General features: G+C 41.5%; 1 protein-coding gene across 7 annotated transcripts in view; it reads right to left on the minus strand.

The window, feature by feature from the left end:
• The window catches only part of LOC137371446 (phospholipid scramblase 1-like), a 348513-nt gene that overhangs the window by 44745 nt on the left and 281125 nt on the right, over window positions 1-22643 (minus strand). For 6 of the 7 annotated variants that reach the window (XM_068034064.1, XM_068034065.1, XM_068034062.1 and 3 more), the window contains 4 exons: window positions 19715-19872; window positions 17192-17234; window positions 9308-9528; window positions 631-792 (listed from right to left, as the gene is read on the minus strand). In XM_068034064.1, coding sequence (XP_067890165.1) covers window positions 631-792; window positions 9308-9528; window positions 17192-17234; window positions 19715-19872 — 584 coding nt within the window. The remainder of the gene's footprint in view (window positions 1-630; window positions 793-9307; window positions 9529-17191; window positions 17235-19714; window positions 19873-22643) is intronic. The other variant, XM_068034068.1, reaches the window with a different exon arrangement.

Consider the following 22643-nt stretch of genomic DNA (forward strand, 5'->3'; position numbering starts at 1 on the left):
ATCAAAAAGATTGGGAGCTGGTGGGGGTAGGGTGGTGCTTGGAGGACAGGAGCAAGGAGAGAGAGAGGAAGTGAGAGATCACTCCAAAAGATTTGCTCGAGGGGCTTGGAAAGCCCTCCTGCTCCTCCTGGCCCACAAGAAGTGCTGGAAAAGCACTTACCTACTAAATCTGACAGCTCCCATCTCCCTTTAGCTGCTGGATTTATCTTGCCCTGGGAAACTTGGTCCACAGCCGTTAAATTCAAAAGGCTCCCAAAATCTGAGGAAGTGAGCCTCATTAACATTTCTAGTTATGGGCCTACCTCTGCAGAGCAGGCCGCTCAGACGTCTCCAAACCCACTGTGGTTAAACTGGCAGTAGGTGTGTCCACACAGGTTGGTGTGGGTTACACATTTTCTTTAAACTAACTTAAACCCAACCCCCACCCCTGCCGCCCACTGTGCCCAACCCTCTACTGCCTACTGGGGAGGGGGGGGGAGGTTAAAACTGCCCCCATTATTTTTATCAGCATGGCTTTGTCAGGAAAAAGATTAGAGACTAGAATGTTGGAATTAAACTTCAGCTATATTTTGTCTGCTTTTGTGTAAGTTGTCATTGGAGGTCATTAAAATGTGTCTCTGGTGTACTTACTTCAAAGTTTACATCACCAAGACAACTGAACGCCAAGCAGGGACCTTTGACTTTCAACACAGTTTCATGTTTTTCATTCTGGATGCTGAATTTAGGTATAAATGGATGCCATTCCTGGACAACATAGCCAACAGCCTTCCCTGGTGGTGCCTGAACTTCCAACTGCAAAACAGATAAAATAAATGTATTAGCAACTAACTCATCCCTGAATATTGCAATAATTTAAAAGGAAATTACTCAGGGACACAATTTTTTGAGATTATAATACAAGTTAGAAAACAAAACAAAATCAACTTAATGTAAAAACCAACACATGCTCAGGACCCATGTTTAGATATATTTGTTTTAAACACTAGCTAAACAAGGTTCATTATTAATGGATAATCCTTCTCACACCTCTGACTTCTAATTTATTTTGCTCCAGTCACAATTGTACTCATCTCTCTAATCTGTTGATATTCTAATAATCATTGTTTCTTAGAGCTTTTCTGTCTGGTTCTAAGTTACAAATATGCCATCCTACACAATCTTCCTCCTCTGTGCTCATGATACTGATATCACACATCATAATCTCCTACTCCAACTCATTCTTTGCCAGGAATCACCAACCAAAGGAATTCTTACATCCCCCTCAATCTTTCCTTCCTTATGCAATGTACAGTCTTTTAAAACCCAAGAATGTCACCAACTAACCATTGCTACTTGAATTATTCCATTTTCTCTATTTTTTCCCAAACTTTCATAGTGTCCTGTGCTATAGGTCTTATCCCTTTACGCTGGTTTTTCAACATGAAGAAAACAGAATTGAATACTCAACAGGTAACTTACAGGACCATGCATTTCATGGGAAATGGACAATAAATTAAATTTCAATCTGAAAACCAGCAAAAGTGCCTTGGATTGCCCCATACATGTTGAATAATACTTTTAATTGATTTTTTGTAGGGTTCAAATTTGCATATATTCTACTGTGCATTGACATTCTATAGATCTACAAGTGAAATTACAATATGCACTGGACACAAGTTTTATTTTTGCAAAGTACTTTGTTATGGCCACATGGTGAGAGGGCTGTGTGTGGTCCCCACTGCTCAAATCCCAGCTGACTGCAGCAAATGTTTAAGTTTTAGCTTTAAAAGTAGCCCTCTGGAGAGGGCTGGTGATAATCCCTGTGTGTATTATGTGTCAAATAATTAGACAGCGACAGGTTTTCTTATAGCTTTAAAACAGAAGTTTAACTATTTATTGAGCAAATATTCACTATAGAAATGGTCACAATCACATTCGCACATGTATTCACACACACACACATACATATAAATAGAGAGGAACAGAGTTAAGGGATTTGAAGTGAGTTAGGTTTTTGAATCTGTTGAATCTTCTCGGAGGTCAATTTCTTCTTTAATGTTGCTGGCCTGGGTTATTTGTCGATTTCTCTTTTGGCTGAAATAGCAGTCTGAAGACAGGGGATCACTTCCAGTTCTCTACTGCACAAGTATAGAACTCACAGCAGGGCATCTTCTTTTTGGCATGCTGAATTTTCTCCCAGCTGGACATGCATTGATTATGTTTTGTCTTGATTCTTTCTTTCTCTCTCTCTCTCTCCCCAGAGGGCTACTTTCAAAGCTAAAAGTGTCTCACCTCTTGCCTCTGTTAACAAACATAGATCTTCCTCCATGTGATGACTGACAAAAGCCCAGGATGTGGTGATTTCACATCATCTTTATTTCAGAAGAACCCATTCAATTCAAAAATGTCTCTTGATGGGTTCATGATGTGTAATTGACACCTCTTAGCTTTGGAATGTATCCTTATGGGCTTGCCAGACATAAGACAGTTTAAATATATAAGGCCAGGTATTTTGATCGTCGATGGCCATTTTGAAGCACATTGTCTACTTTTTTTGAAAAAAGAAAAGTCCATTTTTATAACACTTCAGGGTGAGTTCTTGTATTTTCAATTGCTGCACTTTACATAAGCATAACAACTTTTTTTGGGGTATTCTAAGAGTGATATGGAAATAATGAAGATCTGATCAAGGGTAAGAAAGTTTCCACGGAAAGGTCATTAATCTCTTAGAAAGAAGAATTTTATTAGGATCTTGAGCATTCACCTAAGACAAACATTAAAAATCTTTCGCTGAAATGTTACATTAGTCACAACTTTAATTAAAAATGTAATGATTTCCATGCAATCTGTGTAGGTATTTTAATAGCATTGCAGCAATGTCTGTGTATTGAACGCAAACACTGAATACATTCCTGTGTACGAGTATGGAAAATACACAAGGCTCTCCACTGTTAATTGTTTAATTAATAATGCTGAGTTAGCTTTCAGATATTGTAATTGGAAGCTACTTTCCTGTGCCATATTGCACAAGATGCTGATGAATTCAAATTATACAGTCTTTAGTTAACATCTATGAGGATTGTCAGAGGATACAGCAGGATATAGATCGGTTGGAGACTTGGGCGGAGAAATGGCAGATGGAGTTTAATCCGGACAAATGTGAGGTAATGCATTTTGGAAGATCTAATGCAGGTGGGAAGTATACAGTAAATGGCAGAACCCTTAGGAGTATTGACAGGCAGAGAGATCTGGGCGTACAGGTCCACAGGTCACTGAAAGTGGCAACGCAAGTGGATAAGGTAGTCAAGAAGGCATACGGCATCCTTGCCTTCATCGGACAGGGCATAGAGTATAAAAATTGGCAAGTCATGCTGCAGCTGTACAGAACTTTAGTTAGGCTACACTTAGAATATTGCGTGCAATTCTGGTCGCCACACTATCAGAAGGACTTGGAGGCTTTAGAGAGGGTACAGAAGATGTTGCCTGGTCTGGAGGGCATTAGCTATGAGGACAGGTTGGATAAACTCGGATTGTTTTCACTGGAACGACAGAGGTGGAGGGGCGACATGATAGAGGTTTACAAAGTTATGAGCAGCATGGACAGAGTGGATAGTCAGAAGCTTTTTCCCAGGGTGGAAGAGTCAGTTACTAGGGGACATAGGTTTAAGGTGAGAGGGGCAAAGTTTAGAGGGGATGTGTGAGGCAAGTTCTTTACACAGAGGGTGGTGAGTGCCTGGAACTTGCTGCTGGGGGAGGTGGTGGAAGCAGGTACGATAGCGACGTTTAAGAGGCATTTTGACAAATACATGAATAGGATGGGAATAGAGGGATACGGTCCCCGGAAGTGCAGAAGGTTTTAGTTTAGGCAGGCATCAAGATCGGCGCAGGCTTGGAGGGCCGAATGGCCTGTTCCTGCGCTGTACTATTCTTTGTATCTATTTCCTTTCAAAATCCTCAAAACCTCAATCACACTAAACTTCCTCTTCTATAGCCTTTTTGATTTTATTTTGTACCTGGCTACTACATTTTAGCAATCTGTATTCATAGGGCCCTAAATCTATTTGGACCTCCATTGTTCCCAGCTTTTTAACAATTCAAACAATACTCAGATATATCCTTTTTTGCTCCGAAATGGATGACCTCACAGTTACCTGTGTTGAAATCCATCTGCTACAGTTTTGCCCACTCACTTAGTCTATCAATGTAATTTTATACTCCCGTCCACATTATGCCACCAATTTAACACTCGGGCTTCTTACATCAGTAGATATTGGGCACACTCCAGTTCATGGAGAGCAAGGCCTCATTTACTGTAGCAAGTTTTGACACAACACAAGAGAAATATGTGAATAGAAGCCCATATAACCTAATTATTCCTTATAAAGAGTTTTGAAGCAATCTTGAACCAATTATTAAACTTTGTATTGTTACTTAATTACAGTTTACACCTCTAACTGCAGCAAAATCAGGGCATGTCGGCATCTGAAAAAATAGCATTTTATATTTGCATCAAAATGGCAATCACCAGACTGCAGTGGGCTATTACGCAACCGCACTAAATTTATGTTAATTGACAAGTTAACTTAACTCTTGAAAAAGAGTTTTTTCAGTGACATCAGATAGCTTCTGTACCTTTGGAACCATAAGATCATTTCTAAGGAATTTTTCAATTATGTTGCTTTTGCGAAAATGGAATGGTGAGATTTGAACTGTGATAAGGTTTTGAAGAACTATTAGAACTGTGCTTGCCATGTCATCACTTTAGAAATTTATTCAGCTTGTAAGCATTTAGCACATGCAGACCTATCAGTTAACATTAAGTGACATTTTCAGTTGCTCCTTACACAGATTTTTAAAAATTAAATGAGCACTGAAATCTTCATTTCCATCCATTTATCTACCAGACTTTGAGAAATTTCAGTTTGCTTAACTCCATTTCAAGTATTGAGATTAAAAATGTATCTAAATTATTAAAAGTGTTGGCCAGCATACTTTACTTCTCACTCGCCAGCCCACGATTTCCCATCCATTAAAATGAATGGGTAGAAAATTGCAGGCGAGGAAACAGAAAATCCCAGCCGATTGTAAAAACATGAGTAGTAGAGAGCAAGTGTGTACAACTGTAAAGCACCTCCAGCATTGTTGAGTCTACTTTATAAGCAAAATAAGCATAATCAGTCTCAGTGATATGAAAGATGCCCACCAATTTCACCTTCAATCCCTACAATCAGCCTAGAAACATTATAAAAAGTTAAGTGCTATAAAACCTATTAGTCATCTCACCAATTCCCACAAATTTAAATCACCCACCTTCTGTGCCTTTCGCATGCTCCTTTAATGCTCTTGGCACACCTGCCTCTCACCTCTGCCTGGCCTTCCATCTGTTTTCTCCATTCTTCAGGCCTATCCTCAACCCTACACCTCATTTTGTTTTGTAGCCAGCCAGATACTGCCCATGTCTCAGCAGGTGGCACAGAGAGCTGGTCCTTCTAAGTATTTTAAAACACCCACATAGGTTTACTCAGCACCAATCACTTACTTTTGAGGATCAATTTTACACTCTTTAAAAAAGCTTCGAAAGCAAAAGGCTTAGTTCTTTGTAAATCAGCTGATCTGCTGCTCAGATGCTAGCACTGTTTGGGATAGAAATCCAATACTGCACCAATGTGCCTCCTGGCTTGCTGTAGTCATGAGACCTCTACCATGAAGCATTCTGACTGCAGGCAGCCATTACAGATCTTCATTAAAGACAGCTTACACACCAGACTGGTGTCCTGTGAGCTCGTAACAAGCACCATCTACAATTGTAGTACACCCACAATTTCCTAGTAGAGTAACTGTTTAAAATCATGCTTTATTTTGCTAATTTATAAGAGATGTGATATTCTTTGTCTTGTGTATACTTTTTACACTTCTAATTTTTAAAAGTGTAAGAATATGATGTGAGAAGACACAATAGCCACAGGATGGAGTCACAGAATTTTACTTATACAGTAATGTAAAAAAAAAGCTAGGTATTTGATATGGTATAAAAACAGCAAGATTTAAGTCATTTGTCATTAGCCCTGATAGCTTTATTATGCATTCTCCATCCCTATTGGTATTCAGCATGTATCCTGTAAGCTTCATAAGATATTGCTGAATCACTATCTTTGCTGTGATCTAACTGGAAACAACGTTGCTGTTTGACTCTGATTCTAATGAACTTGAAAGTAAATATTTACTTATTTTGTAAAATATAGAAACAGTATATTATATACAGAAAATATATACAACTCTGTCAGATATCTTGAGATTCTTGTATTGACTGTACATGAGCATATCAGATGAGGAAGCTGTTGTAATTGTATGGGAGCAGGCAAGAGTCAATGCTGCCGTGTGACCGTGTGGGTTTCCTCTGGGTGCTTTGGTTTCCTCCCACAACCAAAGACTTGCAGGTTGATAGGTAAATTGGCCCTAGTGTAGGTAGGTGGTAAGAGAATTGAGGGAAGGTGGGGATGTGGTAGGGAATATGGGATTAATGTAGGATTAGTATAGATGGGTGGTTGATGGTCAGCACAGACCTGGTGGGCTGAAGGGTCTGTTTCAGTGCTGTATGACTCTTCTGACTCATCACATGTGGAGCTTTGTTGTGTGCATTACTGGCTGTCGTGCTAACCTGGATATCACTGTACTTCAAAATAATTAATTTTCTGCAAAGTTCTTTGAGATATTTCTGAGACCCATGATAAGCCACTATATGTATGCAAATCTTCTGTTTCAATTTTATGTCTTTGTTTTTTAAAAAATGAATTAAAAATGTAGCTATTAGAGCAGCAGTTGGTACTTCCAAGCTTTGGTATCTGACAAACCAGACCAACTTTCCAAGAATAATTCCCAAGACCAGGAAGCATTCTGCAACAAATGTGAAGGCATCTAGAGATTCAGAACAACAATGTATTTATGTGTAAAAATTCTTCAGCATGGTATTGAGATGCCATAGAGATAATCTGAAATTAAAGAGGGACATTACCATCCTGGAAGACATTATCTAAGCAACATGTTCTTCACAATTTGGATGAAGGAGTCAGGGGAACTGATTGCATGTTTGTGGGTGACACAAAGATGACTGTCAGTGCTAGAGCCCTGGATGAGAAAAAAGTACAATCATATCTAGATGCAACTGACAAATGATGATAAATGTAACATTATGCGCATAGGTATGGTCAAAGCCAGGCATGCGTATGCTGTGCAGGATTCCAAACTAAAAAGTCTACTGAGTTTGAAAAAGATCGAGATGGTATAGTACGAGTCCCTAAAAGGTTTACGACCAGTGCCATGAGACTATATCTAAAGCACTATAAGTTTCTTATAGAAGATCTAGATAAGGCTTTATGTAGAATGCCGTGTTCAGGTTTCATCCCCCCACATGATGAATAATATAGAAGTCCTAGGAAATGTTCGAAGCAGGGACACGAGAAGGATAGCTAGTTGAAAGCCCTTAGTTAGCATGGTAGGTAACAGAGAGCTGGGTCACTTTTCTCTAGAAAAGCTGGACTTGGGGGAGATCTGATTGAGGTATTTGAAATAATGAAGGCTACACTGTGTTCATTTCAGATTATTTGCCAGCAGGGGACATTCATAAAACTTACATAAGCAGAGAAACAGAATAGACGTCAGGAGGTTTTCCTTTTCACTGAAGGTCATTGATTTCTGGAACAAGTTGTCAGCTGATGTAGTGAGTGCAGATTCAATACAGGCATTCATCCTGCTATGACTGATACCACAGTATACAGAAAATAGTCGAGATGCTGGATGATGTTCATTATGGTTACTATGGCCTCCTGGAACTTGTTTTCATTGTTGTTGGGGGCAGGTGAGGAATTTCTCTGGAAAATTGGTAGACATTGCAAATCAACCTTAAAGAGCATCCAAGGGCTTAAGGTCAGCACTGGAGCTCATTTCTATTGCACTAACCAGAGACAGAGGACTGATGGTTCAGTTCTGATAAAGGGTCCATACCTGAAACATTGGGCTGAATCGACATGGAGCCACCGCCGCAGACCCCCCCGTGACATTACAGCAGGGGCCCATTTAAATGGAGGGGGTAGAGTGGCCGCTCCTAATGATGTAAAGGGGGCGGTTGCCACATCCCCGGCAATGGCATCCGGCGCCACCACACAGGTGCCAGCCCCATTTTTAAAGGGCTTCCAGCCTTTCAGGAAAAATTTTAATTCTTAAAAGGTGCCGGTTCAATGAAAATGTAAATAAAAGATTTGTCCACACCTGCAATCCCCTGTCCCCAAGGCCCCCCAATTGATAAATAGTTTTTTGGCCTATCACCCTCAAAAAAAATTAGTTATAAGTAATGACCTTCCCCCCCAAACTTTATCATTGGGTGTGGGGATGGTGGGAAGGGGCTTAGGGTCAAAGAGAATAAAGTTTTTTCCCATTTCCCCCCACCGCCCCAGCCCTGCTAATTTGACTCCTCCCCCCTCCCCACCAGTATCTTGCCTCAGAACTCTACCCGGGGTGGGCACTGCACCGAGGCCTCGCCGGCACCACTAACGTTCGGCGAGGCCTTCTCAGCATCGAGACTCATGGCAGGTCCTCCCGCTAGCATTTTAAGGGCCTCCCCGCCACGAACCACAGTGTCAAGGAGCTGATAAAATCCAGCCCATTAAACTTATCTGTTCTCTCCCCAGATCCTGACTGACCTGCAGAATGTTCCCAGTATTTTCTGCTTTTGCTTTAGATTTCCATCATCTGCATTTCACTTGTTGCTTTTTGGACCAATGGCTTAAATAAATTTGTATTAATAAATGTTCTGATCACTTGTGTCAGTGTTTGTCACAGTTCCAGAGCCAATGTTAGGTAAGTTAAGCAGTTAAAACACTCTTTAATGTCAGGTTCCTATTTATATCAAAATGCAGTACAAACTCTTTCTTTACAGATTGTTCAGGCCAGATTAATAAATCACATCAATTTTGAAGCTAAGTTAGGCAAAAAATATCATTTGGGGAGGAGACGATAGAAAAATCAAGTGCTCTACATGACAAATTATAAAATGTTATTACAGTATTTTAAAAAATGTACTGCTATTCACAAATTGCAGCACGGCATTAAAGCTATCTGCATTCCTTGGGATTATGAGGTTTGAAACCGAAATTCAGTATATAGGCTTTCAAAGTCTTAATAACAGACATTTATACTTTGAGAAGACGGAATCATTTTCATGTGGATAGTGGATCACAAAACAGCCAACAGCTTAGAAAATGTTTTGAAATGAAAGGTGAGTGAACAGAAATAGCTTCAGACACAAACACCAGTTACATTTTTATGCACTCACCTGATGTAGACAACAAGGACAGCAACATGATCCACATCCTAGAGGACGCACAAATTGCATGACAGTGTGTCCTATATTATCCAAAATCTTTATGATAAATGCTCGATTAGACCCACAACATATTCGGTTACAGAATTCACTGTCTTCAACTGCATAATAAACTCTCTGCCCCAAGCTGTTCTTTAGTTCATACTTGTTTTTGGTCTCAAATCCTGTTAAGGCTGAAAAACAAAATGCCATACTTCAATGCCTAGCATATTGTAAAAATAAATTATCCTAGATGTTGTAAAATAAAGTGCCATATCACAGTTCTGAAGGTAGAAATCATGAAAACATAAATAATAAATATTTGTAAATGAATTAATCAGTTAATGCAATTAAGGAATTAGAAGAACTCAAACTTCTGAAATCTGACTGCGTTAGTCTTGATAAACTTCCAATCTTTGGTTTTAAAACCAGTCAGCTTCCCTGGTGTTGAACATGCATATCTGAAATATCCATGGTGGTTCTTCCATACACCTGCCGTAACATTGTCAGAAGATCAGTGGAAACCGTAGAAAAATGGCATATCCATTTTCTCAGGTTTCAGCAAGAGATTGGAGGAATTCCTGAAGAAATTCTACCGAGAGAGGCTAGACCAAGTGTAGTCTTGAGACAAAGTATGGTTAAATTCCAAAATGTAGTTACCACACAGAATATAAACATATTTCTGTACTAAAATTATTTTATTTATTCAGCCCATCCAATACAGCTCTGCGGAGAATTCAGGTAATTAAAAAGTCAAATCAAAAAATATGACAACCTTTCCAAACATGTTAAGTTGATGGTTTTTAACAGCTGTGTGCAGGAATTGCAACTCTGGCTATCTTGATCACTGTCTGGTCATGGATCAGTTGTCAATTATGGAGAAAGAGCATATTATTTTGATTTCAATTCAGATTTCCCTAGTGTTGAGACCAGAATTCTTCTAGTTGTTGACAATGGCGGAAAATAAAATGTGGCTTAATGATGGGTGCATGAGGTGACGATATATTTCCTCATCCAAACTAGCACTGTCAGAAATCAGAATAGGAAAACTTATAAGGTTACCCTTTAACATAGTTACTAGCTTAAACCATCATTCCTACGTATGTAAGCAAGTTAAAAAGGACAAAATTAAAACTGGTCCAGATATCAAACTCTAATTTTTGTCAAGTATCTGCAAAAATAAACCCCTCCCTGCAAATAGCACATTGTATCATGTAACCATGAATTACGAAAAGTATTATGTGTAAGTAATCACCTACAGGCACAATACCAAAAAATGTTGCCACCACTGATTTTAATCTGTAATAGTTTAAAAGAGTTTGGCAGGGGAGGTGGGGGGTTCAATTGGTTATCCCCAGAAATGGGCACAAGGATCGTGATGCACAATTAATCCCACGCCCAAACACTGGAATGCAGGCAGGACACCAACATCGCACTGCTTGCTCATTATAATGATTTCTGAATGCACCCAGCACTAGCTGCACATTTCATTGACTGCACGCATCAGCAGGGCCCAATATGACTACTTCCCAGCAATACTTAAAGCAAGTCTGCACCTCTTAAAGGGAAGGATCAATGTGGTTCCTGGAGGTACTGAGATCACTGTTGCACAGCACCAAACATCTTAATCAACAATGGCTGACGATGGGAGAGCACGAGCACCAGGGGTTTTGGACACTGCACTGGAGGTCTTGATGGAGGAGGTGGAATGGAGGAGAAATATCTTTTATCCTCAAGGGGGCAGAAGGCCCTCCAGACACATGCTCAGAATGCAGTAGGAACAGATAGCCGCGGAAGTCAATACCAAGAGTGATGTCCAAGGACCTGTGTGCAGTGCCAGAAAAATTTTATGATCTTGCATGAGTGGTCAAGGTCAGTGAATGCATCATCAAAAGCTGCATCTTACCAACTGCACCACTAGCGTCACACACTGCTCAAATCACCACATCACCAACATTCACCTACCAACAATCTCCATCAGGACTCATACCCAACATGCATGGTTTCACTTCACCCTCACACATTTAGCACTGTTACAAGTATTAAACCCACATCTCACAGCTTGCACACACTGCCAGCTATTCAACCATCACACAAACATTGCACCACACTCACTGACACACATCCCATGCTCTTACAGCAGAAGTAGCACACAACCAGAGGCAACAGGAACAAACTGGAAGGGGAGAGGCACACCTGCATGTTCTAACCCCACTGGAAGAGTCAGTGCTGGCCATTATGGGAATGGCCATTGCTGAGGCAGTGGCCATTGGCAGTGCTGAAGCCATCGATGATAATGATTGCATACTAATCATCTTTCTCTCATCCCACTTCTCCGAAAATAGAAGCTGCTGATGGTGTAAGCATACTCTTCTTTCTTTATTTTATTTTTTTTTTTAAAGAGATACAGCACTGAAACAGGCCCTTCGGCCCAGCGAGTCTGTGCCGACCAACAACCACCCATTTATACTAACCCTTCACTAATCCCATATTCCCTACCACCTACCTATACTAGGGGCAATTTACAATGGCCAATTTACCTACCAACCTGCAAGTCTTCAGCTGTGGGAGGAAACCAGAGCACCCGGAGAAAACCCACGCGGTCACAGGGAGAACTTGCAAACTCCGCACAGGCAGCACCCAGAACAGAACCCGGGTCACTGGAGCTGTGAAGCTGCGGTGCTAACCACTGTGCTTTATCTTACTTTATCCTCTCGCCTCCTCTCACCACCCCTTGTCTCTTTTTCCTTTCACACATATCCAAGAACTGCAACTTTCCCAGGCAATGGAAGAAGAGCAAGAGACAGTGAAGTTGAAGGCACAGAGTCACTCGATTTCACAGTCGCAGCCAGTAGCTCAGACACTGACACTGTGTGTAATGTAGAGGACAGTCTCACGATAGGGTCTGCATGTGGTGTGACATAAGGCACAAGTGCACTGCAGCCAGGGGAGGGGGAAGAAAATAGAACAGGTGCCAGCAAGGTCACACACTAATTCTGCTGCAGAGGACCCAGATGAATACTAGGCTACTGAAGAATGTGAATACAAAAGCAAAATACTGAAGGTGCTGAAAATATGAAAGAAAAACAGAAAATGCAGGAAATATTCAACTGGACAGACAGCATCTGTGGAGAGAGAAATAAAGTTAACATTTCAGATGGATGACCTGTCGTCAGCACTGAAAAAGTTAGGAGATGTAATAGGCTTTAATTAAGTACGGAGGCAGGGAAAGAACAAAATGGAAGGTCTGTGATAAGGTGGAAGGGACGGGAGATTAAATGTTAGAAGGGATGATGATAAAAGGCAAAAGGAGATGGTTGGTGAAAGAGAAGGCAGTGGTTGATACACACACACACACACACACACACACACACACAAATACTCGGTGCACTGGGACCCCTGCTAGAAAGCCTGCCCAAAATGCTGCAACAGACTCAGATGAGGACTTTGATGGACCAAGCTACTGAAAAAGGTGGACGTAAATAACAAAATGTTTTGTGCATTGGAAAGCTTGCTTTCAATGTCAAGGAGCAAGGATTAGTTCAGCACCAACTTTTCACAGGGCTTTACGCAGAACTGAGAGCCCATCCTTTCCAACAAGAAGCAAGTGTCCACCTCCATCAACACACATGCAGTCAACCATGATGCAACACCTGATGGGTCAGCTTCCATAGCAGCACAAGCAGCATGCACCCAACATCGGAGTACTGCCTTGGAAGCTCAGACTGCTGTCACTATGGCTCTGGATACCAGTGTGCAATGTAGCTTCCAGGGTGTCACACTACTCCAGTAATCTGTTCTCCAAAAGATCCTAAAGATGCTCTGTAAATATGGCCTCCTGCTGAGAGCCTCTCTCCCCCTCCATCTTCTCGCAGCTCGTCCTGCTCGGAGTGGCCTCTGCTCATTGTCCCAGACATGCTCAAAGCCAGGTGAAGGCTTACTGTTCCACTCATGTGTGGGAGCAACTGGTCTGTGCACAAGCCTTTAAGTCACCAAAATGTATTTCAGCACTTAGATTGTACACTACTGAAACTTTAACCAACTATAGAAAAGCACACAAAACTCAGAATTGTGACAGCCCGAAGAAATAAACCAGCAACTGGCCTGTAAGTAATTGATGATCCCATTAAATGGCACTGTTGGGGCTCTTTCCTGCTGCTTAGCACATATTCAGCTGTGCAAGGGTAAGAGATGGTGAACGCTGGAGCGTGGAGCTACAAAATGGCAGTGCTGGCATCAAATCAGCATTGTACATTGATTGATGTCATGATCTGCCTACTTTGCACGCTTCTGGAAGACACTAAGGGGGGAATTGTAACAGGGAAGGGGAAGTGGGTTTGGGTGCGTGCAGGGAGTTAAATCCACTAAAAATGGTGTTGGGTCGGCATCCTGACATCATCCTGCCCTCTTCCTGGTTTCACCCAGATGGGTTCGGAGGAGAGTGGGGAACCTCCATGCAGCTGTAGGGTAAGGCATTTAAAGATTCAAAAAGGTCATTAAATGCTGCTTTCATCTTGCATTCTGGCTTTAACAACCAAAGCATCTATTTTCCAAGCTCTCAGCAACTCATTAGGGTCACCAAGGTGAGTGCAGAGCAGGCAGTGCTTTTTCAGTGAATCTGACAGGCTGGGAAGCCTTTGATCAGTGAAACTGAAGAGCTCTAGCCAAGGCCAGGTGAGAGGCTGCTGCTCACAGCATTCCTTCTCAGAGTGTTTCACTGCTTGATAGGTGATTGACAACTTCTCGGAAACCACTTCACATGACTTGCACTTGACTCACCTTCAGCTGCACTTCTATGTTACCAGCATGGGAGCAGCTGATGCAGCTCCACCTTTTACCTCTGATGAGGAACAAACGTAGCAACAACACTAGCACCAAACGTCTTCTCCTCACCCACATGCCACTCCATAGAGCAGAAGGGATGGACACAGAGATCCAGCTCCAAGGAGGCAAGATCCCCAACATAAAGTCTACAGGTCAGTGCTCTCGATATGTGTGAGCATCAGTGCCTCAGGAGGCTCAGGCTCTCACAGCAGGTCACTGCTGACATCTGCAGCTTCCTGGAACAAGACCTCCAAACCAGATGGGTGCACATTGCCAGTGGTCGTCAAGATGCAGGTCACTGGAGGGCCACCCCCCAGGTCTCTGCATTTCCCCAAGTTTGTGCGCTCTTTTCTCGTACAAGGAGAGAAAGCAGAGAGTTCTGAGTGTTGGTAATGGCTTGTATGGAGAGGAAGGAAGAACCACATTTGTGGAGGTTGACTGTGAGGTATGGGTGCGAGAGGGCAATTGGATAAGGGTGAGTGAGAGTGTTAGCTGTTCAGATGGTAATGTGAGGTGCCTGGAGAGAGAGGAATAAGCTGCAAGTTTGTGTTGTTCTGAGGAGTGCTGTGCAGGGGAATGCTGGGAATGTCAGAGTGTGGAGCTTGGCATCTGCAAGTGCTATGCCACTCACTTTTCCCGCCCTCCTGAGGTCCTGAATCCTCTTGCTGCACTCTGTCTCCAGGCTGGAAGAACCACACTTCTACTGCTGACTTCCTCGGTCACTTCCAGCGACACCTGCTTGGTTGGAGAGGATATACTCTTCCTCCTGCCCTTGAGAAAGATCACCTCAATGCAGTACCTCAGATCCTGCAGTAGGACCTCCAGGTAAGAGTGAGACCCGGAAAGCAGCATTCCCAGGTCCACTCTCCATTCCTGTGGTTGCTGCAGCCTTTAAAATCCATGGCCGGATCAGCCTTTCTGACCTCTTCTGGGCTCCCTGTAATGAGAAATCCTTTCTTTGACAGATCAGGTGCTTGATCCTGCCCACCCTCTGATTGATCAGGGAACCCAGAAGCAGGATGCTAATGCTGTGGCTCAGTTGAAGAGTAATGGCAAAGCCCAATGGAGATTCCAATGCATCTTTTTTCCAAAAATATACTTTATTCATAAAAATCCATAGAAGTACATTATATAACCAGTCAAATTTGACATTACATAAAGTGCAATACAGGTCAGTTTGTTTCAATACAGTACATGAGATGCCTCACAACATTTGCCATTAGAGGTTATATTTACAATGTAACATTCCGTGTCAAACATTCTCTGGTGCATTCAGTCCGAAGGGTTTTACACAGGTTCCAGCCATTGTTATACTATGTCAGGAGGGCCTTAGACAGTAGTTTTTGTTTACTGCGGGTCTACACACTTGATGCAGCCGCACACAAAGGTGGCCAGTAGGGTGCAGGTAATGTTGGGTATGATTTTTCCCCTTTTATCTAGAGGTTTTAACATTGTGTCCCTGCAAACACAGTCCATTTTCGATGTTCAGATAAAATGGAAGATGGTTCGGGTGACCGCCATGGCACAGGAATGGGCTATAGGCAAGACCTGGACGACGCAGAGCAACACCGGGAACTGCGTGCACCTAATGACTAGGTTCTTACCTGCAATGGAAAGGGAGCATTGCTCCCACATGCCCAGTTCCTGTTTCATCATGGCGATAACCTCCTTCAAGTTTTTTTGTGAATGCCCTGGCCCCTCCGAACCATTTCGCCAGCGCCTTCAGGTAGTCTGACCTGACAGTGAAGGGGACAACGGATCAATCGGCCCAGTTTCCAAAGAACGTGGCTTCGCTTTTGCAGTGATTTACTTTGGCTCCCGAGCCCAATTCGAACTGGTTGCAGACACTCAGTCTGAAAACTGACAGCAGATATGAGCAGAAAACGGTGACGTACTCCATATACAGGAAGGCTTTGACCTGAGTGCCTCCACTGCTCGGGATTGTCACCCCTCTTATGCCTGCACCCTTCCTGATGGACTCAAAAAGGTTCAATACAGCACATGAACAAGACAAGGGAAAGAGGACAGCTCTGCCTGACCCCAGATTAGATCAGAAAACATTCCGATTCCCTTCCATTGGAGAGCACGTCACCAATGTTTTTTTAAAAATATATTTTATTCATACAATTTGTAAAAAATACATTACATGACAGTTCAAATTTGATATTACATCAAGTGCAAAACAGATCAATTTCTTTCAATACACTATATGAGGTGCCTCACTACATTGCCTTTACAAGCTATATTTACAAGGTACATTTACATTGTACGTCAAACATTCTCTGTTGCATACACCCCAAGGGGTTTTACATGAGTTCCTGCCCCTTGGTACACTATGGCGGGAGGGCCTTACACAGTGGCCTTTCCCCATTGTGCCTTTGCGGCGGCTGCTCCAAGCTTTAGTGCATCCCTCAGCATGCAGTCCTGGACCTTGTCGGCAATGGGTTTCCAACCTGCTAATAGTGCCTGCCAAAACGGCGGGACCAAGTTCTGAAAATTCTGCCCTAAGATCACATATGCTAACCTCTTTACCAAGATGGTGTACGGCATACTTCACGTCAGAAGTGCATGCTCGCACTGAGGGAGCTATTTTGGAACCTTAAGGGCTTCATATTGCCCCCAAAAGAGGGGACTACTAAGCCCAACTTTGCTTCATGGAATCCATTGAAACACAAAGGGAAGAGGTTGTGAGAGAAGGAGAATCCTAAATAAGGGAAAGTTCTGGAATTGAGGACTGTTTGACCCCATTTTAATGCCATATTTTACTTTTTTTTATGCCTAACAGGATTCTTGCTACTTAATTTTTTTTTCAAACAAATTAGTCAACAAATTCAAGAGTTAATGATAAATAACTTTTCAACGTTCACACTATTCCAATTTATGAAACTCATTTACTCATTTCTGTATCCATCTCTTATGGCCCTGAAACCCAAATGTATCATTTATACAGTACCAAGCACTGTAAAGCTCCAACTTTTTTTTTAAAAAGCAGACTTGGTTTAAGTTACTAGCTATCAGCAAAATTATACTCACCTTCAACAAGCTCAACAACTTGATGAACAAGTAATTGGTCAACCTGTGGAGGAAAGAATGATTCTGTCTCAATACTTGAAAGTTATCTTAAGAGTTTCTTACTTCTTTAAACGTTCAATTTCCCATGCATTACATAAGTGAAGTCTGCACACAGAAATGTAGTTAATTGCTCACATGCAGATACTATGTCCTTTAAATAAAGCTGCCACTTCATTATTAAAGTCAATTGTCATGCAATGGAACCCGATCATTTTAACCAAGTAGTGTAGCCATAAGCTTACATGATTTGTTGAGCTATTGATAAAGACTTGTATCAGCCTCTGCACAATTATCACATCAAGGAGAAAAATTAAATTCCTGTCACTGTATGACTAAATTGTACTCTAAATACTGAATGAAAAATCAATATCCAGGTACAAAAAACATGTATGAATGTAAGAATTTATAAAAGTTCCCATGGCACTATTTTGAAGAACAGCAGAGGAGTTATCCCTGGTGCCCTGGCCAATATTTATTCCTCAATCAACATCACAAAAACAGATTACCTGGTCATTATCTCATTGCTGTTCGTGGGAGTTTGCTGTGTGCAAATTAGCTGCTGTGTTTTCTACATTACAACAGTGACTGCACTTCAAAACGTACTTCCCCGACTGTAAAGCACTTTGTGACACCCTGTGGTCACGTGAAAGGTGCTAAATAAATGCAAATCTTTATTAATTCATAAATTTATGGTTTTTGGAGTGAGAAGCATCCTTTATAAAATCACCATAACTATACTTTTGATAGAATCGATACGTAATGAATTCTCTTGCCTCCATCTAAAGCATCATATTGGGAACATTTTGCATGGGTTGCCATTCCTGAGGCCTTCGTAAAAGGAAACTGGCCAAGGAGAGTGATTTGTGGCCTGGTCCAGAAGGTTATTAGTTGCATTGGGGCAACTGGTGGCTGGGCTTTGGGGTGGTGGTGGGGGGGGGGTGGAGAAGGTGGAATTCAGTAGTCGGGGAGCAGCGGACCATTTTCTTTTAACACTGGGGCTCCTGCTCCTCCCAGCTCCACATTCAGATATCCATATTTTAAAAACATTGTTGGTTGCAGCCTAACATGCTAACTCTTCAAGGCTTTCCTAATTGCAGTAGGCGATGTTACCGGTTGCCTCAGGTCAAACCGAACTTGCAGTGGGGGCTTCAAACAGGCATTGACAAATAAAGCACCTAATAACTATTTCAGGTGTGGGCACTGCGTGCCGATTTTTGGGCTTTTAACCATATGGCTGGCGGCGCACTTCTGTATCGGAATGAGCGTGCACTTCCTGCTTAGCATAATGGAGGCTTAGGAGGCTGCTTAGCATCCAAAAAACAGGTGCAATGTGGCTGCATTTCCAGACCACTATGTTTGTGCAAATGGTAACAAGAGATTGAGAAAAAAAGAAAAGTAAGAATTTCAACCATCATACCATGCATGTATACTGAATATGAATATATTATTTTGAATGGATTATTTCTGAAACTGGTTCTAAAGATCGCATGACATGCCATATGATGCACACATGCAGAGACAATGAAAGAAGCCTTTTAAATTGCACTCCCTTACAAATTTTATCATGCTTCCAACTATTTAATTTCTGCAGTACTATTGCCATAAAGGCTCAGATTAGAAAAGAAATAAGAAAATGTTGACCGTCATTTTCTTGCACTCAGATACACAGCATCTGGCCTGTCTGCCCGAAATGAACTAATCAGCTATTACATTACCACATTGCAGTATACCACCTCCCATCACAGATTACTCAGCAGCCTTTTACCCTGACAAGTCTAAAATAAAGCCATTATATTGTCTCAATATTTTAAAACAAGTCAGGCAATTTGTGCAATAAAATAAGGAGAGTGTATCACTAAAAAATACACCACTAATGAGTCAGACATGGACAATTAATTTAGATTGCTGCTGCTTGAGTTGTTAGTTTTTAAAATGTTCATGCTAATTAAGGTGAGAGCTGTTAGTGCTGGGGAATAAAACTCTTCCTATTTCAGGGCACCAGTGTCAGCCTCTCACACTACCAGTCAGATGGAGCACTGCCAGATGCAGAGTGAAGCCCAACAAGGTGCTTCAGCCCCAATCTCAGAAGAGTACCCCATTAGTACACTAACTACCCTATGACCTCTCTGAGTGAAATTGCCAATTGGTGCTGAAATGGAGACTGTTATTTATAAATCTCATGTCCACTTGGAACTCTACTGACTGAGGCTGCTCAAATTCATTTCCCATAGCATCCTTGCAGTTAGAAGACAGAAGAAACTCCAATCCCATCAGTTGGGGCTGGATTTGAACCAAGAATCCAGAAAAAAAGAGGCCAGTGTTCAACCTACTGTATCACCCACATTCTTCAATAAGTTATATTTCTAATGTTCAGCAATTTATTTTGAGTATTTGTAGCACTTTACTGAAATATATAAAAAAGTAATGGTAGGTTATGCTCCCAGGCTTTGACATGAATTGATAGCATAACTATCACTTGCTTACCATTGTAAGGTACTCTAATCCAGGCGGACAGTTAGGAATAGAAGCTGGTGTTTGCATCCACTGTACTTGGGGCTGAGGTAGTCCACTTGCTTGGTGAGTTAGCATAGGAGCACTGGATGGAGGATAAACAGCATATCCTGGTTGAGATGCAAAAGGACCTGCTCTCACACAGGTAGAGAGACACACAGAAACAGAGAGATAAAGAAAGAATCAGTGCAATTTCCAATTGCCTGTTGCAGCCTTTGTGGGGACAGGTCATCAAATCCTCTGTCCTCCCTTTGAAGATGCAGCAACACTCCCCACCAAATCTAGGAACTCAGCACAACACCTCCAGAAACAATCCACAGTACTACCAGAAACTTTGCAAATAACCTGACCTGCAAATTGGGTGCCTGACCCTGACACTACTGCTGGGCCCCGCTTGTACCTGAACACATGATCTTTGGTGAGTGACCAGCAAATACGTTGATTGGACCTGCATGGTTCACGTTTGTAAGTAGAGCATCAAATCAGCTGATTGGGCTGTTTGACATCATGACAGTACCTGTTCGGAGGCCCCCAGCACACAATATATAAACCATATAATTATTTATGTTTAGGTAAGGCATCTTAATGCATAAACAGCACATGTTTATAAATATAAGAGCTAGGAATTGTGGGATAGTAGCTAAGGATCATGAAATGGGGACAATTTAAAACCACTCAGAATGCAGAAGGACAGGCTGAGCAAGGGTGTGCCTTGTTGTAGTGCTCTTCCGCTGCTGTTCTCATTGGAGTTGCACTATGCCACCCACGTGACACCTAGTTCATTCAGAATCTTCCGTAAAGAAATCAGGGAGGGTAGGATTTCTGATGATAAAACCAACATGGAAAGCTCGGATACTGATACATTATTTACTGAAACTGGTCACACATTCAGCAAATGGAAGCCTTTTCTACTCATAGTTTAAGGGATGCACTGTAGGAGTCCGCAATACTACACGAGTTCTGTCTATTGCACTTTGGGGAACTTCGCAACTTGTTAAAGCTGTTTGGTCCCATCACATTGCTGCCTGGCAGTCATACAAAACTGAAATGAACTCCCCTGCTTTCCTAAATGGTGTCAGTGACATGATGAATGTACCCCTGAACAGTACCCTAAGTGATATTGCACAGGGCCCTTGTGGCTGCTTGAAATGAGCTGGTGGCATAAAAGTTGAGCACTGTGGTAACTTTTACTGCCATAGGTGAGCAGACAATCTCAATTGCAGTTCTTCATGAAGGTACAAAAGATCTGCTGTGACCTCTTTGCGTATCTGGTGGGTACATGCTCATCAAATGCTGTCTCCTCCTGCTTTTCACTATCCTGTACTACTGCTCTTCTATTAAATTAGCATGTAAGTGAATGTCAATGCCTGGTATTCAGAATCTATTTCGTGGGGGTGGTAAAATTTCCTAGTGAACTCAGAGTTCCTCAGGCTGCTCGAGGCAAAATCGCTTATGTTGAGGTAAACAACAAAAAAAAAAATCCACACCTAAAGCTCTCTTATAAAACCAGCAATTGCCTTTTAATGCTTCTGCAAGCTATAGGTTCCAAAATAAAGCACTTCTATTGATATCACCTAATACTGCTCCTGATCTAGTACTGAATTATTCTTGATCCAATGGGCACGCTAATCATGCAATTTGAGGTGATTATGAGCTTCAAGCAGCATTGGTATGCAGACTGTCAGAAGGCCCAATACCTGACCAAATACAGCAGCACAGCCATTACAGGTTAGAAACATGGAACAGGCCAAATGGAATCTTCACCTGTCCATCAGATTCATACATTCATAAAGACAGGATTCACCCCAATTTATAGGTCTCAGTAAGTACAATCTCAATTTCAACACCAAAAAAATGCTGAATAGTTGAGCAAGTTCACAACCAATGTCTCTTTATCCACATGGAAGTTTTGACAGGGGCATTTCATAAGATAATTAAGGATGAGGAAAGCCATTTGAGGCATCTTAATTCATTTATCTAGAAGCATATTATAGTTTCTTCCATTGGTTTCTAAATGATTCCAGGATTTACACCTCCATTACTAAGTGGGAGCTCATTCCAGGTTTTGATCACTCTATGTGAAAAGCTTCCATAATCACAGTTCTAAATTTGTCTTTTACTAGTTTGAACCTGTGTCCTACTTTTGCAGTTAAAGTAATATTTTAGATTTACCTTTCAATATCTTTAGTTTGTATACCTCTTTACATTTGCCCCTCAAGATGCCTCTTTCTGGAGTTTGAAAAGCCAAAGTTTGCCAAGTTTTTCCTCATAACTCCCTGTCAATAGCAATCAACCTCATGGTTTTTCTCTGCACTGCCAGATGTTGAACTACATACACAAAACAAGTCAGAGGAAGTCATAATAAAACCGTACAATACGTTGTACAGACCACACTTTTGGACATTATCTCCCGTTCTTGATGAGACGCAAGGGAAACAATCATACTTCCTTCTCTATTATTATCTCATTGAATATATTGTTGCATATACAATTGAATATTTTTTTAATGTTTACATTTGCTTCAGTATGCTGCATAACTGCTACACACACTTTTTTGTGTGACAAGTTTCAAATCATGTAGCTTGTACTGGAATTACATTTTTAGTTTTGGATACTTAAAGGTCCAAGATTTCAAATAGGCCCAGCTTGAGGTAAACTAACAGGAGGAGATAATCTGACAGTCTTTCCCAGATAGGGAGCAGAATCTCAGAGTTCCAGCTCCAGAGTTTCATTGCCCCTGATAATAGAAATTTTTGTTTAATTTATTCAGTGGAACTGTTGCCAGAATAATTTCCTAAGTACTTTTTAATACAGAAGATATATCCTGATTTTTTAAAGTTATCACTTCCAAAACAAGGTGTGTGGTTTTCAATAAAATTGGGACAAATTTTGGCATTCAGTA

This window comes from Heterodontus francisci, chromosome 6 (genome assembly GCF_036365525.1).
Source record: "Heterodontus francisci isolate sHetFra1 chromosome 6, sHetFra1.hap1, whole genome shotgun sequence".
In the NCBI taxonomy this organism is placed as follows: Eukaryota; Metazoa; Chordata; class Chondrichthyes; order Heterodontiformes; family Heterodontidae; genus Heterodontus; species Heterodontus francisci.